The 15025-nt window shown below is 47.3% G+C and overlaps 1 protein-coding gene across 5 annotated transcripts in view; it reads right to left on the bottom strand.

The window, feature by feature from the left end:
* The window catches only part of nmnat3 (nicotinamide nucleotide adenylyltransferase 3), a 115954-nt gene that overhangs the window by 64679 nt on the left and 36250 nt on the right, over positions 1-15025 (bottom strand). For 3 of the 5 annotated variants that reach the window (XM_078563667.1, XM_078563669.1, XM_078563671.1), the window contains exons 1-2: positions 6674-6901; positions 382-535 (exon numbers count right to left, since the gene is read on the bottom strand). In XM_078563667.1, coding sequence (XP_078419793.1) covers positions 382-490 — 109 coding nt within the window. In that variant the 5' untranslated portion in view covers positions 491-535; positions 6674-6901. Of the gene's footprint in view, positions 1-381; positions 536-6673; positions 6902-15025 lie in introns of those variants that run through there. The other 2 variants (XM_078563668.1, XM_078563670.1) reach the window with 2 other exon arrangements.

Raw genomic sequence — 15025 nt, 5'->3', positions numbered from 1 at the left:
AGGTAGGAACAGTGGAACATTTAATGAGGAGTATGAAGAAATCTTCACTCTGCACCTAAACTGTGAAGAATGACACTTCATCTGCAGGAGAACAACAGAGCAATGGTACTTTCTTCAGCGCTGATGTTAGTCATTCTGATGAATGTAAACTCATAACAATAATCATGGGGGGAAAAGTAACTGGTCAACTTTCATCTACTCAACAGTTGTCTAAATGCATTCTTATTTTGTTTCTACACACTCACATTCATTAAAAAAACACTTATTGTCAGCTGAATTTCCTTGGAAAAGTAGATAGTAATTTCAATACTTAATTTTACCTTGTGGTTATTTTAAGGCTATATATAGTACAGTACAATTTACAGCTGTGACAACACTGACCTGTTTGATGAAGATGATCTCTAGCAAGTTCGAACATTCTCATGTGCATATTTGTGATGGGGTTGAAGGAACCACAGGCGAGCAAGGCAACTGGAACTCTGTTAATCATTTTAGCATACAAAGGTGTGCTTTGTCTCCAGTGTCAAGATTAAAGCTTAAAGGAAGGAAGAAAATACAGTGTTTGAGTTCATCAGAACCTCAGGCAAATTTTACTGTGCTATGTACATAATCCGAAATGGATGTTCAAGATGCAAAATGAGAAAAGGGAATCTGATACATTCAGGGTAAGGATGAAAATATCTATTTATGGTGCATTGGGAAGGTGTAACAAGGGAAGTTGGATAAATACACAATGCCCTGGAATGACCTGAGCTGTGGAGATAGGTGTTATAGGTATGATGGTAATGAGGGCTTTTGAATTCTGCAGGAATCAAAGCCTCTACTTACAACTCTAGAGCTCTGGCAGTTCATTGGCTAATGCATTAGTGGAAACTTTCCTTGTGGATTATTTTAACCCAGGCTTCAAATAGTTTATTTCAAGCGTGCATTTCCATTTCCGGTTCCTTTCGAGTGATCGTCAACATGCTTCCTTCCTCTCAACCCACATCTTAAAACATGATGCTCAATTAATGTACCTCAAAAGAATATGTTTCCAAGTCAGGATGGTGAGTGGCTTGGAGGGGAACTTCCAGATGGTGGTGTACCCATGTATCTGCTGCCCTTGTCCTTCTGGATGGTAGTGGTCATGGGTTCGGAAGGTGCTGACTAAGGAGCCTTGGTGAAATATTGCAGTGCATTTTGTAGATGGTACACACTGCTGCCACTGTACATTGGTGGTGGAGGGAGCAAATGTTTAAGGTGGAGGATGGGATGCCAAACAAGTGGGCTTCTTTGTCCTGGTTGGTGTCAAGCGTCTTGAGTGTTGTTGAAGCTGCACTCATCCAGAAAAGTAGAGAGTATTCCATCACACTCCTGACTTGTGCCTTGTAGATGGACAGGCTTTGGGGAGTCAGAAGGTGAGTTACTTGAAGCAGGATTCCTAGCCTCTGACCTGGTCTTGTAGCCACAGTATTTATATGGCTAGCCCAGTTCAGTTTTTGGTCAATGGTAACCCCTAAGATGTTGATAGTGGGAGATTCAGTGACACTAATGCAACTGAATGTCATGGGGCGAAGGTTAGATTCTCTCTTGTTGGAGGTGGTCATTGTCTGGCACTTGTGCAATGTGAATGTTACTTGCCACTTGTCAACCTAAGCCTGGATATTCTCCAGCTCTTGCTGCGTTTGGACATGGACTGCTTCAGTATCTCTGGAGTCGCGAATGGTGCTGAACATTGTGCAATCATCAGCGAACATCCCCGATTCTGACCTTATGATGGAAAGAAGGTCATTGATGAAGCAGCTGGAGATGGTTAGGCCTGGGACACTACCCTGAAGAACTCCTGCAGTGATGCCCTGGAACTGAGTTGATTGACCTCCAAAAACCACAACCATCTTCCTTTGTGCTAGGTATGATTCCAACCAGCGGAGAGTTTTCCCCCTGATTCCTATTGACTCCAGTTTTGCTAGGGCTCCTTGACACCACACTCAGTCAAATGCGGCCCTGATGTCAAGGGCAGTCACTCTCACCTCACCTCAGGAGTTCAGCTCTTTTGTCCATGTTTGGACCAAGGCTGTAATGAGGTCAGGGGCCGAATAGCCCTGCCAGAACCCAAACTGGGCGTCAGTGAGCAGGTTATTGCTAAGCAAGTGCCGCTCGATAGCACTGTTGATGACCCCTTCCATCACTTTACTGATGATTAAAATGAAGCTAAGTGAACCATGCTCAGAATCAAACTAAAAACTCTTGCCTCCCAATGCTGAACCAATTGAGTTATCAGTGCTACTAACAAATATGAGGGAAAAATGGCTCCAAAACCCTTGAAATGTAGCATTTGCTGAAGCTTCAATAAACTTTGGCCTTGAAATCATGCCGTGGAAAAACATACAAACATTTAATGCTTTCAACTGAAAGTTCTTTCTGTTACACAAATGTCAAATCAGTTTAAAATAAATGGGCTTTCTAAAACAGTGGAGCAATGAATTTCAAACCAATATATTAAATTATCCCACAATGTTGTTTCAAGGCCTTGTTTTCTTATAGCTATTGTTTATGTCTGATACTGAACAGAAACTAGAAACTCTAGTGAACTATAGGCAGCTTTTTTGATGCATTGCAGAACTAAACTCCACATAAGGAATCAAGACAATATCCCAGCAGTAATGCTAAAAACTAGTGCCCCAGAGTTAGCCACACCCCTAGCCAAGCTGTTCAGGTACAGCTACAATATTTGAGGTGTCAGCTGTGGCTCAGTTCATAGCACCCTCGCCTTTGAATCAGAAGGTTGTGGGTTCATGTCCCACTCCCAGAAACCAAGAACTGTGAATGTACTCGAATGAGTTACATGCGATCTGTTGATAACTCGAAAGAGTTACAGCTACAATATTGGCATCTACCCAACAATGTGGAAAATTGCCCAAATATGTCCTATGCACAAAAAGAGGACAAATCTGATCCAGCCAGTACTATTCTCACACATCTAAGTGATAGAAGGTATCAGTTACAGTGCTATCAAGCAGCAATTGCTTATCAATAATGTACTCCCTGGTGCTTAATTTGGGTTCTGCCAGGTCCACTTGGTTCCTGACCTTATTACAGCCTTGATACAAACATGGAAAAAAGAGCTGAACTCCAGAGGTGAGGTGAGAATGACTGCCCTTGGCATCAAGGCAGCATTTGATTGAGTGTGGCATCAAGGAGCACGAGCAAAATTGAAATCAATGGGGATCAGGGATATCTTGCCACTGCTTGGAGTCATGCCTAGCGCAAAGGGAAGGCGCTTGTGTTTGTCAGAGGTCAACTATCTCAGCCCACGACATTGCTGCAGGAGTTTCTCAGAATACTGTCCTAGACCCAACCATCTTCAGCTGCTTCATCAATGTTTTCCCTTGTAAGGGGAAGTTTGACAAGCATACGATGGAGAAGGGAATAGAGGGTTATGCTAGTAGATTTAGATGAGGGAAAAGTGGGAGGAGGCTCAAGTGGAGCATAAACACTGGCATGGACTAGCTAACTGAATGGCCTTTTTATCTGCGCAGTATATTCTACGTAATCCTATTTTACGAAATGTAATCCTCCATCAGTGACCTGCCTCCATCATAAGGTGAGAAGTGCGGATGTTTGCTGACGATTGCACGGTGTTCTGTACTATTTGTACCTCCTCAGATACTGAAGCAGTCCATGTCTATATCCAGCAAGACCTGGATAACATTCAGGCTTCAGCTGAAGTATCAAGTACAAAACCAAAATACAGCAGATGCTGGAAATCGGAAATAAAAGTGGCAAGTAACATTCATGCCACGCAAGTGCTAGGCAATGAGCATCTCAAACAAGGAAGAACCTCACCATCTCCCCTTGACATTCAATAGCATTAACGCTGCCGAATCACCCACTATCAATATTCTGAGGGTTACCATTGACCAGAAACTAACAGCACCAGCCATATAAATATTGTGGTTACAACAGCAAGCCAGAAGCTGGGAATTGTGTGGCAGGTAACTTGCCTCCTGACTCTCCAAAGCCTGTGTACCATCTATAAAGCACAAGCCAAGAGTGTGATGGAATACTCTCCACTTGCCTGGATGAGTATGCCCTAACAACACAAAAAGCTCAACATTATTTAGGACAAAGCAACCCACTTGATCGGCACCCCATCCACCACCTTAAATATTGAATCCCTCCACAGTGGCAGCAATGTGTACAAGATGCACTGCAGCAACTCGCCAAGCATTCTTCAACTGCAACTTCCAAACTCATGACCTCTATCACTTAAAAGGAGAAGGTAACAGATGCACGAGAACGCAAACACATCCAAATCCCCCTCTAAGTCATACACTATTCTGACTTGGAACTACGTTGCCGTTCCTTCACTGTCACTGGGTCAAAATCCCGGAACTCCCTTCTTAACAACACCGTGAGTGTATCTATCACCACATAAACTGTAGCAGTTCAAGAAGGCAGCTCACCACCACCTTCTCAAGGGTAATTTGGGATTGGCAACAAATGCTGGCCTTGCCATTGATGCTCATATTCCTTGAACAAATAATAAACGGTTGGAAATCTATACTCATTAAAATGACATACAGATCTTTTCTGACAATGGGTGGCTTCGGGGAGGGAGACTTGCTGGGGAACAGTCCCCTCTATTCTTCAGCTAGATGCTTGCTGGCAGCATTCATAAATTGTAAATCTAAAGATTGAGAGTTCCTGCCCTATTCCATGGCTTGGGCACATAATCTAGAGCAGCTTTGTTGGATGCAATATTACACCAAGATCTCCTTGGCACTATTTAGGTGGGCATTAAAAATCCCAGGAGACTATTTGTAGAAGAGCAGTCAATTCTCCAGGTGTCACAGTCAACATTGTTCCCTCAGTCAACCAATCTCACTGCTGTCGGTGAGACCTTGCTGTGTAAAACTGGCTGCTTGGATGTCTACACAACAGGTACTGCTCTTCAAAAATATTTAATTGAACATAAAGTGCTTTGAACTACCAGATAATGTGGTATACAAATGCATTTATGTCTTTCTCTCATTTTTTTTTTCCTATTTCTATAATTGTGCGCATAGTTTTTGTATACAGTTCTGGGCCAAATTCTCCCAGTATTTTAACACTGGTACATTATTAGGTGTTTTTTTTTTAAGAATATTTTCTTCTGCCTTCTCAATTTTTCTCCTCTTCTATCTTGAAGGGATGTGCATGTAAGCCAAAAGCAATTAAAAAGGCTAATGTAATTTTAGCCTTTATCTCAAGGGGAGTGTAATAGAAAGGGAAGGAGGGTGTGTTTTCATTTGTACAAAGAATTGGACAGACATGGAGTAACAGTTTTGAACACCAAATCTCAGGAAAGATGTATTGGCCTTGGAAGGGGTGCAATTGATTCACCAGAATGATACCAGATCTTAAACTGTTAAATTTTGAGGAAAGGTTGCATCGAAAATATATTTCCCCTGGTGAAGGAATTCAGAACAAGGGAAACAATCTTAAAATTAGAGCTTGGCCATTTAGGAGTGAGATCAGGAACGACTTTTTTTTTAAAACTGAAAAATCTGAGTCTCTCTCACAAAGCTGTAGATGCTGCATTAATTGAAATTTTCAAGATTGAGATTGATAAGACTTTTGTCAGGGCAGGGTAGCAAAGGGTATGGAGCAAAGGTGGGCAAATGAGGTCAGGTACAAATCAGCCATGATCTGACTGAATGGCATAACAAACTCAAGGGTCTGAATACCCTATTCCTGTTTCGACATTGAAAGCACTAACTTTTGCAGGAGAGCTGGTTAAAGGACAGTGGCTGATCCGCTGCCCTTCACACAAGCTGTCATTCTGTGTGTCCGCCAAGGCAGCAAGTGTCTATTTAACTGCAGACAGCACCCGGTCCATCCCTGGACTGTCCAACTGGGGCTACATTCTTGATATTGAACAGGATAATGTCTTCTCTTTCGCTATCCTGGAATGTTGAGGCCAAATGTTGCTGGCCTGCTGAGATTAGTAAACTCAGTACAGACTGTTGATTGGACCTGGATCCTTTCTGGCATTTATAACTCAACAAACACCAAATAAAGAAAAAAAAGAACTCGCCTTCATATAGTGCTTTACAGTCAATTAAGTAATTTTTGAAGTGTCATCATTGTTGTAACATTGGAAACCCGCCAGCCAATCACAAACAGGAAGAACCCACAAACAGCAATGAGATAATGACTTTTGAGTGATGTTGATTGAGGGATAAATATTGTCAAGAGACAGAGAGAACTCCCCTGCCCTTTTTCAAATAGTGCCATGGGACTTCTACATCCCCGAGAGGATATGTAGAGCCTTGGCTTATCTCTCATCTGAAAGTTGGGGCTTCCAACATCGCAATACTGTACTATACTGAAGGATCAACCGAGATTCTCTGCTCAAATCTCTGCAGTGGAACCTGAAGCCACAACCCTGAGGCCAAAGGTAAAGTGCTACCACTGAGCTACTGCCGACAGTGGACCTACACACTGATCCAGAGAGAGAATTCTTAGGCTGGCTGAATAACTGGCAATAAGGATTTCACCCTCTCAGCAGCACAAGATAATCTTCTCAACAGCCACACGTTTAAGTTTTCTGACCCACTTGCTGAAACATTCTCTGTGACTCCTAATAAATCACACCAGCAATTTCTGTTTATTAAACAGCTGGTCGTGCATTTCACAAATCCTCCCTTACCATTACTGCTGTTTCTGGTCGCCTTTTCCCTCAGTGTGCTGCTTGTCTGACAGGAAGCTGCTGTGCTTATTCCTCCAGGCCTAAGCTGCTCTAACTTAGAAACAAGTTACACTTTCTAGCAACGCCCACCTAAACCTGGCCTGCTGACACCCCCAAATATGTAGCAACACGATTGAATTTCCAGGAACCCCCTGGGATCAATTCCTTCTTCACATTGTGGTATTCAGTCTGTAAAGAACGTGTCTAGTCTTTACACAGCTCAGTCTCTCAGGGAGGTCAGTCCCAGCACAGGGAATCTTAGGTAGCTCTGTTGCTCAATTCCCCAGGATGTAAAGCCTGATTCAGTGACATTAAGAAGCAGCTAGAGAGAGAGAGAGAGAGAGAGAGAAAACTGCAGTAAGTTACACAAACAAACCTTAAACCTTAAACCCACCCCTCCATTCGCCCTCTGCTGGCTGACCCTCCAGTGCTGCTCAGCTCACACAACAAGCACGGAATAGCAGAAGGGACAAAAAACATAGGAGTGCCAATTTCTCACAACAATCTGCATCTTGCACAACCAAACCAATTTACAACAGATTCTCACACCAGCCCGGGTAAATTTTAAATTACACCATGGACAAAAAAAATCTTGAATTAAACAAAAGATTTATTGCTGGTAATGAGAAGAAATGGGAAAAGGGGATGTAGGGGAGTGGGGTGGGGTATGTGGGGGAGCATGGGGGTGGAGGAGATGGGAGTATGGGGGAATGGAGGGGGTGTGGAGTGGAGGATTTGGGGAGGGTGGGTCAGGGGTGGTGGAGGCCGGGGATGTGAAGGGGGTGGAGTGGAGGGTGATGTGGGGGTGTGAAGGGGGTGGAGTGGAGGGTGATGTGGGGATGTGAAGGGGGTGGAGTGGAGGGTGATGGAGTGTGAAGGGGGCGGAGTGGAGGGTGATGTAGGGATGTGAAGGGGTGGAGTGGAGGGTGATGTGGGAGTGTGAAGGGGGCGGAGTGGAGGGTGATGTGGGGGTGTGAAAGGGGTGGAGTGGAGGGTGATGTGGGGATGTTAAGGGGGCGGAGTGGAGGTTGATGAGGGGATGTGAAGGGGCGGAGTGGAGGATGAGGGATGTGAAGAGGGTGGAGTAGAGGGTGTTGTGGGGATGTGAAGGGGGCGGAGTGGAGGGTGATGTGGGGGTGTGAAGGGGGCGGAGTGGAGGGTGATGAGGGGATGTGAAGGGGTCGGAGTGGAGTGGAGGGTGATGTGCGGAAGTGAAGGGGGTGGAGTGGAGGGTGATGTGGGGGTGTGAAGGGGGCGGAGTGGAGTGTGATGTGGGGATGTGAAGGGGGTGGAGTGGAGGGTGATGTGGGGATGTGAAGGGGGTGGAGTGAAGGGTGATGTGGGAGTGTGAAGGGGGTGGAGTAGAGGGTGATGTGCGGATGTGAAGGGGGTGGAGTGGAGGGTGATGTGGGGGTGTGAAGGGGGTGGAGGGTGATGTGGGGGTGTGAACGGGGTGGAGTGGAGGGTGATGTGGGGATGTGAAGGGGGCGGAGTAGAGGGTGATGAGGGGATGTGAAGGGGGTGGAGTGGAGGGTGATGTGGGGAGGTGAAGGGGGTGGAGTGGAGGGTGTTGTGGGGGTGTGAAGGGGGTGGAGTGGAGGGTGATGTGGGGGTGTGAAGGGGGCGGAGTGGAGGGTGATGTGGGGGTGTGAAGGGGGCGGAGTGGAGGGTGATGTGGGGGTGTGAAGGGGTGGAGTGGAGGGTGATGTGGGTGTGTGAAGGGGGCGGAGTAGAGGGTGATGTGGGTGTGTGAAGAGGGTGGAGCGGAGGGTGATGTGGGGGTGTGAAGGGGGTGGAGTGGAGGGTGATGTGGGTGTGTGAAGAGGGTGGAGCGGAGGGTGATGTGGGGGTGCGAAGGGGGTGGAGTGGAGGGTGATGTGGGGGTGTGAAGGGGGCGGAGTGGAGGGTGATGTGGGGATGTGAAGTGGGTGGAGTGGAGGGTGAAGAGGGGATGTGAAGGGGGCGGAGTGGAGGGTGATGTGGGGATGTGAAGGGGGTGGAGTGGAGGGTGATGTGGGGGTGTGAAGGGGGTGGAGTGGAGTGTGATGTGGGGATGTGAAGGGGGTGGAGTGGAGTGTGATGTGGGGATGTGAAGGGGGCGGAGTGGAGTGGAGGTGATGTGGGGGTGTGAAGGGGGTGGAGTGGAGGTGATGTGGGGGTGAGAAGGGGGTGGAGTGGAGGGTGACGTGGCGGTGTGAAGGGGTGGATTGGAGGGTGATGTGGGGATGTGAAGGGGGCGGAGTGGAGGCTGATGTGGGAGTGTGAAGGAGGTGGAGTGGAGGATGAGGGGATGTGAAGGGGGTGGAGTGGGTGATGTGGGGATGTGAACGGGGTGGAGTGGAGGGTGATGTGGGGATGTGAAGGGGGCGGAGTGGAGGGTGATGTGGGGGTGTGAAGGAGGTGGAGTGGGTGATGTGGGGATGTGAAGTGGGTGGAGTGGAGGGTGATGTGGGAGTGTGAAGGGGGCGGAGTGGAGGGTGATGTGGGGGTGTGAAAGGGGTGGAGTGGAGGGTGATGTGGGGATGTGAAGGGGGTGGAGTGGAGGATGATGTGGGAGTGTGAAGGGGGTGGAGTGGAGGGTGATGTGGGGGTGTGAAAGGGGTGGAGTGGAGGGTGATGTGGGGATGTGAAGGGGGCGGAGTGGAGGGTGATGTGGGGGTGTGAAGGGGGTGGAGTGGAGGGTGATGTGGGAGAGTGAAGGGGGTGGAGTAGAGGGTGTTGTGGGGGTGTGAAGGGTGCGGAGTGGAGGCTGATGTGGGGATGTGAAGGGGGCAGACTAGAGGGTGATGTGGGGATGTGAAGGGGGTGGAGTGGAGGGTGATGTGAGGATGTGAAGGAGGCGGAGTGGAGGATGAGGGGATGTGAAGGGGGTGGAGTGGAGGGTGATGTGGGGATGTGAAGGGGGCGGAGTGGAGGATGAGGGGATGTGAAGGGGGTGGAGTGGAAGTTGATGAGGGGATGTGAAGGGGGCGGAGTGGAGGATGAGGGATGTGAAGAGGGTGGAGTAGAGGGTGTTGTGGGGATGTGAAGGGGGCGGATTGGAGGGTGATGTGGGTGTGTGAAGGGGGCGGAGTGGAGGGTGATGAGGGGATGTGAAGGGGTCGGAGTGGAGTGGAGGGTGATGTGCGGAAGTGAAGGGGATGGAGTGGAGGGTGATGTGGGGGTGTGAAGGGGGCGGGGTGGAGGGTGATGTGGGGATGTGAAGGGGGCGGAGTGGAGGGTGATGTGGGGATGTGAAGGGGGTGGAGTGGAGGGTGATGTGGGGGTGTGAAGGGGGTGGAGTAGAGGGTGATGTGCGGATGTGAAGGGGGTGGAGTGGAGGGTGATGTGGGGATTTGAAGGGGGCGGAGTGGAGGGTGATGTGGGGTTGTGAAGGGGGTGGAGTAGAGGGTGATGTGCGGATGTGAAGGGGGAGGAGTAGAGGGTGATGAGGGGATTTGAAGGGGGCGGAGTGGAGGATGAGGGGATGTGAAGGGGGCGGAGTGGAGGGTGATGTGGGGATGTGAAGGGGGAGGAGTAGAGGGTGATGAGGGGATTTGAAGGGGGCGGAGTGGAGGGTGACGTGGGGTTGTGAAGGGGGCGGAGTGGAGGGTGTTGTTGGGGTTTGAAGGGGTGGTTGGCATCATTCTGAAGTTGACCATAACTTCAGGATGTCAGGCATATGTAGATTGGCACAGAAATGCTGAAGTTGCAGTCTGCCTCCCAGATCAGTCAGGCTGCGCTGTGGGCCCTCATTCAAAGGTACTCAGTCTGATTAAGGGATCTGGCATTGGGAAGGGGGTGCCCTCTGACAACCTCCCCTGTGCCTTTAACTCCTCTCACTTCCTCCAAATAAAAGGTGTGGCTATGGGTACCCGCATGGGCCCCAGCTATGCCTGTCTCTTTATGGGGTATGTGGAACATTCCTTGTTCCAGTCCTACTCCGGCCCCCTCCCACAAATCTTTCTCCGGTACATCAATGATTACTTCGGTGCTGCTTCATGCTCTGATTAATAAATAAAAAATTTATTAATTTTGCTTCCAATCTCCACCCCTCCATCATTTTCACATGTGTCCATCTCTGACACTTCCCTTCCCTTCCTTGACCTCTCTGTCTCAATTTCTGATGATAGACTGTCCACCAATATCCATTACAAGCCTACCGACTCCCACAGCTACCTCGACTACAGCTCCTCATACCCCGCTTCCTGTAAGGACTCCATCCCATTCTCTCAGTTCCTTCGCCTCCGTCGCATCTGTTCTGATGACGCTACCTTCAAAAACAGTTCCTCTGACATGTCCTCCTTCTTCCTTAACCCAGGTTTTCCACCCACGGTCGTTGACAGGGCCCTCAACCGTGTCCGGCCCATCTCCCGCGCATCCGCCCTCACGCCTTCTCCTTCCTCCCAGAAACATGATAGGGTCCCCCTTGTCCTCACTTATCACCCCACCAGCCTCCGCATTCAAAGGATCATCCTCCGCCATTTCCGCCAACTCCAGCATGATGCCACCACCAAACACATCTTCCCTTCATCCCCCTGGCAGCATTCCGTAGGGATCGTTCCCTCCGGGACACCCTGGTCCACTCCTCCATCACCCCCTACTCCTCAACCCCTACCTATGGCACCTCCCCATGCCCACGCAGAAGATGCAACACCTGCCCCTTCACTTCCTCTCTCCTCACCGTCCAAGGGCCCAAACACTCCTTTCAAATGAAGCAGCATTACACTTGCATTTCCCCTAACTTAGTCTACTGCATTCGTTGCTCCCAATGCGGTCTCCTCTACATTGGAGAGACCAAACGCAAACTGGGCGACCGCTTTGCAGAACACCTGCGGTCTGTCTGCAAAAAAGACCCAAACCTCCCTGTCGCTTGCCATTTTAACACTCCACCCTGCTCTCTTGCCCACATGTCTGTCCTTGGCTTGCTGCATTGTTCCAGTGAAGCCCAACGCAAACTGGAGGAACAGCACCTCATCTTCCGACTAGGCACTTTACAGCCTTCCGGGCTGAATATTGAATTCAACAACTTTAGATCTTAAACTCCCTCCCCCCATCCCCACCCCGTTTCTTCCCCCTCCCTTTTGTTTTTTTCAATAGTTTATATAGATTTTTCTTTTCCCACCTATTTCCATTATTTTAAAATCTACAACTAATACCTTGTCAGTCTTTCCACCCCACCCCCACTAGAGCTGTACCTTGAGTGTCCTGCCATCCATTCTTAATTAGCACATTTTCTTAGATAATATCACCACCTTCAACACCTCTTTGATCCTTTTGTCTGTGACATCTTTTGATTATCTGCTCCTATCACTGCTTGCTTGTCCCTACAACCACCCCCCCAACTCAACTTCTCTCCCCCCCCCCCCTTAAACCAGCTTATATTTCACCCCTCTCCTAACTATACTCAGTTCTGTTGAAGGGTCGTGAGGACTCGAAACGTCAACTCTTTTCTTCTCCACCGATGCTGCCAGACCTGATGAGTTTTTCCAGGTAATTCTGTTTTTGTTTTAGTTTTTTGTTTTTATCCCCTGTGCCCATGCTGCTGACCTGCAGCCCCACAACCCCCTCCCATCATCACTCACCTGTGGCCTGGAATCTAATGATGCTACTAGTACTGAGGTGGGTGTCATACCAGCAGCAGTCACCACCTCCCCGGAAGCACTTCCGTTTAGTCGAGATGCTGGCCTCTGAGTGGCTGGCAGCTCTCGTTGGGCGGGACTTCCACTGGTTGAGTTCTTAATCCCAGGGAAGGCCTCCCACTGTTCAGTAAAGTGCCTGAGTGGCACTTAATTCGGCAGGCCATCCTTAGAAAAGGTGATGCAGGGCTTCTGCCAGGTGTGCAGATGGCGGCAAAACCCCTTTCACCTCCATTAAATACTGCCCACTGCATGCTTTCCTCCAGTCTGGTAAATAACTGTTCATCACTGCTCTCTGTTTCTTGTCACTTAGGCAAATTCATATCCATGCTGCCACTATCTCTTTTATTCCAACTTTGCTGTTATTTGGCACTTTATCAAATACCTTTTGAAGCCCATGTACACCATGTCAACTGCATTACTGGACTACTATATCTATTTCCTCCCTTTCCTTTGTAAGCACGGAGACAAAATATTAATTCAAAGCCCTTCCCACAGCCTCTGCTTCTACACACAAGTTTCCATCTTCACCTCTGATAGGTCCCATTTTTTCCTTAACTAACTTTTTAGCATTAATGTATTGGTAAAATATCTTTGGGTTATCTTTAATTTTACTTGCTAATCTTTTTTCATGCCCTCTCTTTGATTTCCTTATTTCCTTTTTTACTTCATCCCTGCACTTCCTATATTCGTCTAGGCTATCTGCAGTGCTTAGTTCTTTGTGCCTATCGTACGCTTTCTTTTTCTGTTTGATCTTCCCCTGTATTCCTCAAGACAACCAGGGGGGTCTAGATTTGGCAGTCCCACTCTTATTTTTGTAGGGGACGTGTCTACTTTGTACAATTAAGATCTCGCTTTTTAGTGCTTCCCACTGGTTCTCCACTGTTTTATCCTCCAGCAGTGCTGTCCAGTCCACCTCAGCCAAGTCCCTTCTCATTTCTGCAAAATTCACCTTCCCCCAGTTCTCGGTATTGTAGTCCTGCAAGAACCCCTTACTGATATATCTTACCTCTCTTCTTTGTTTATTTCTGGGTGTCTCTTAACCGACTTTTTAAATTGTTCTTACATCGAATCATGGAATGATACAGCACAGAAGGAGGCCATTTGGTTGATCGTGTCAATGCCAGCTCTTTGGTGGGCCTATCCAAGTAGCCTATTCCCCTGCTCTTTCCCCATAGCTCATTTTTTTTCTTTCAAGGGCCAACTAACTTTTGAAAGTTACCAATTCTACTTCCACCGCCTTTTCAGGCATCACAACTCCCTGTGTAAAAATCAATTTCCTTATGCCACCTTGAATCTTGTCCCCTGGTTACCAATCCTTCTGCCACTGGAAGCAGTTTCTCTTTATTTTTTCTTCATGGTTTTGAACACCTCTATCAAATCTCATCTAATTTTTTCTCTGTTTTAAGGTGTACAACCCCAGCTTCTCCAGTCTCTCCACATAACTGAAGTCCTTCATCTCTGGTACCATTCCAGTAAATTTCTTCTGCACTATTTTGCAAATGCTAATTAATTTTGACCCAAATTATTGACTTTAAAAGTTTCTCCACCACGTGATGATCGGCTGACAAGCCTGTAATTCCTAGGTTTATCCTTACCCTTTTTTTGAAGAGCATTACAACATTTTCAATCCTCCACTCCTCTGTGCTCACCTCCATATCAAAGTGGATTGGAAGATTACGGTCAGAACCTGCACAATTTCCACTTTAGCTTGCTCAGTAACCTAGGATATATCCTATCTGGGCTGGTTGACTTTTCTTCTTTGAGGACTGCAAACCTTTTAAGTACCTCCTCTTTACCTAGTTTTATCCTATCCAATGTGATAATTACCTCCTGTTGGGCTCATCAAGAAGATCTTTTTGACGCCTAATCAGCCGGATTTGCTGTGGTAATGATGGCAAAATTCAGCAAAATAATGCAGAAATGCAAAAGGTGGATGTGTCAGTGATTCCACGCATTTTCAGAGGCTGCGCTTTTGAGGTCCCTCCAGAACGCCATCAATGGGAAATATATTGCACTAATGAGAACTTCCACTCTTATGCTGTTAGAATCGTTTTAAAAACCAGTGAAAAAATTACTTTCTTTCCACCCCACCCCCACTAGAGCTGTACCTTGAGTGTCCTGCCATCCATTCTTAATTAGCACATTTTCTTAGACAATATCACCACCTTCAACACCTCTTTGATCCTTTTGTCTGTGACATCTTTTGATTATCTGCTCCTATCACTGCTTGCTTGTCCCTACAACCACCCCACCCTCAACTTCTCTCCCCCCGCCCCCCCACCTTAAACCAGTTTATATTTCACCCCTCTCCTAACTATACTCAGTTATGTTGAAGGGTCATGTGGACTCGAAACGTCAACTCTTTTCTTCTCCGCCAATGCTGCCAGACCTGCTGAGTTTTTCCAGGTAATTCTGTTTCTGTTTTGAAAAAATTACATGTTGTTGAATGAGATTTAGCTGGGTTTCTTAACAGGGTACTATCTTCATAATTACTGCAAAATGCCCACACTGACACTGGGAAATTATATTTGTGGAATGTCAAATTTCTGAATTACGATAAAAATTACACATTTTTATTTTTAATAGTTTTAGCTTTTATCTTAAGCCAATTATGACCGCTCATTTGGCTATCAAAATTTTAAATTAAAAGTGATTTTAACTTTAACTTCCTGGTTTGCTGTGCACAACTTCA

This window comes from Cetorhinus maximus, chromosome 19, assembly GCF_964194155.1.
Source record: "Cetorhinus maximus chromosome 19, sCetMax3.hap1.1, whole genome shotgun sequence".
In the NCBI taxonomy this organism is placed as follows: Eukaryota; Metazoa; Chordata; class Chondrichthyes; order Lamniformes; family Cetorhinidae; genus Cetorhinus; species Cetorhinus maximus.
This window is presented reverse-complemented; position numbering and strand designations above follow the sequence as displayed.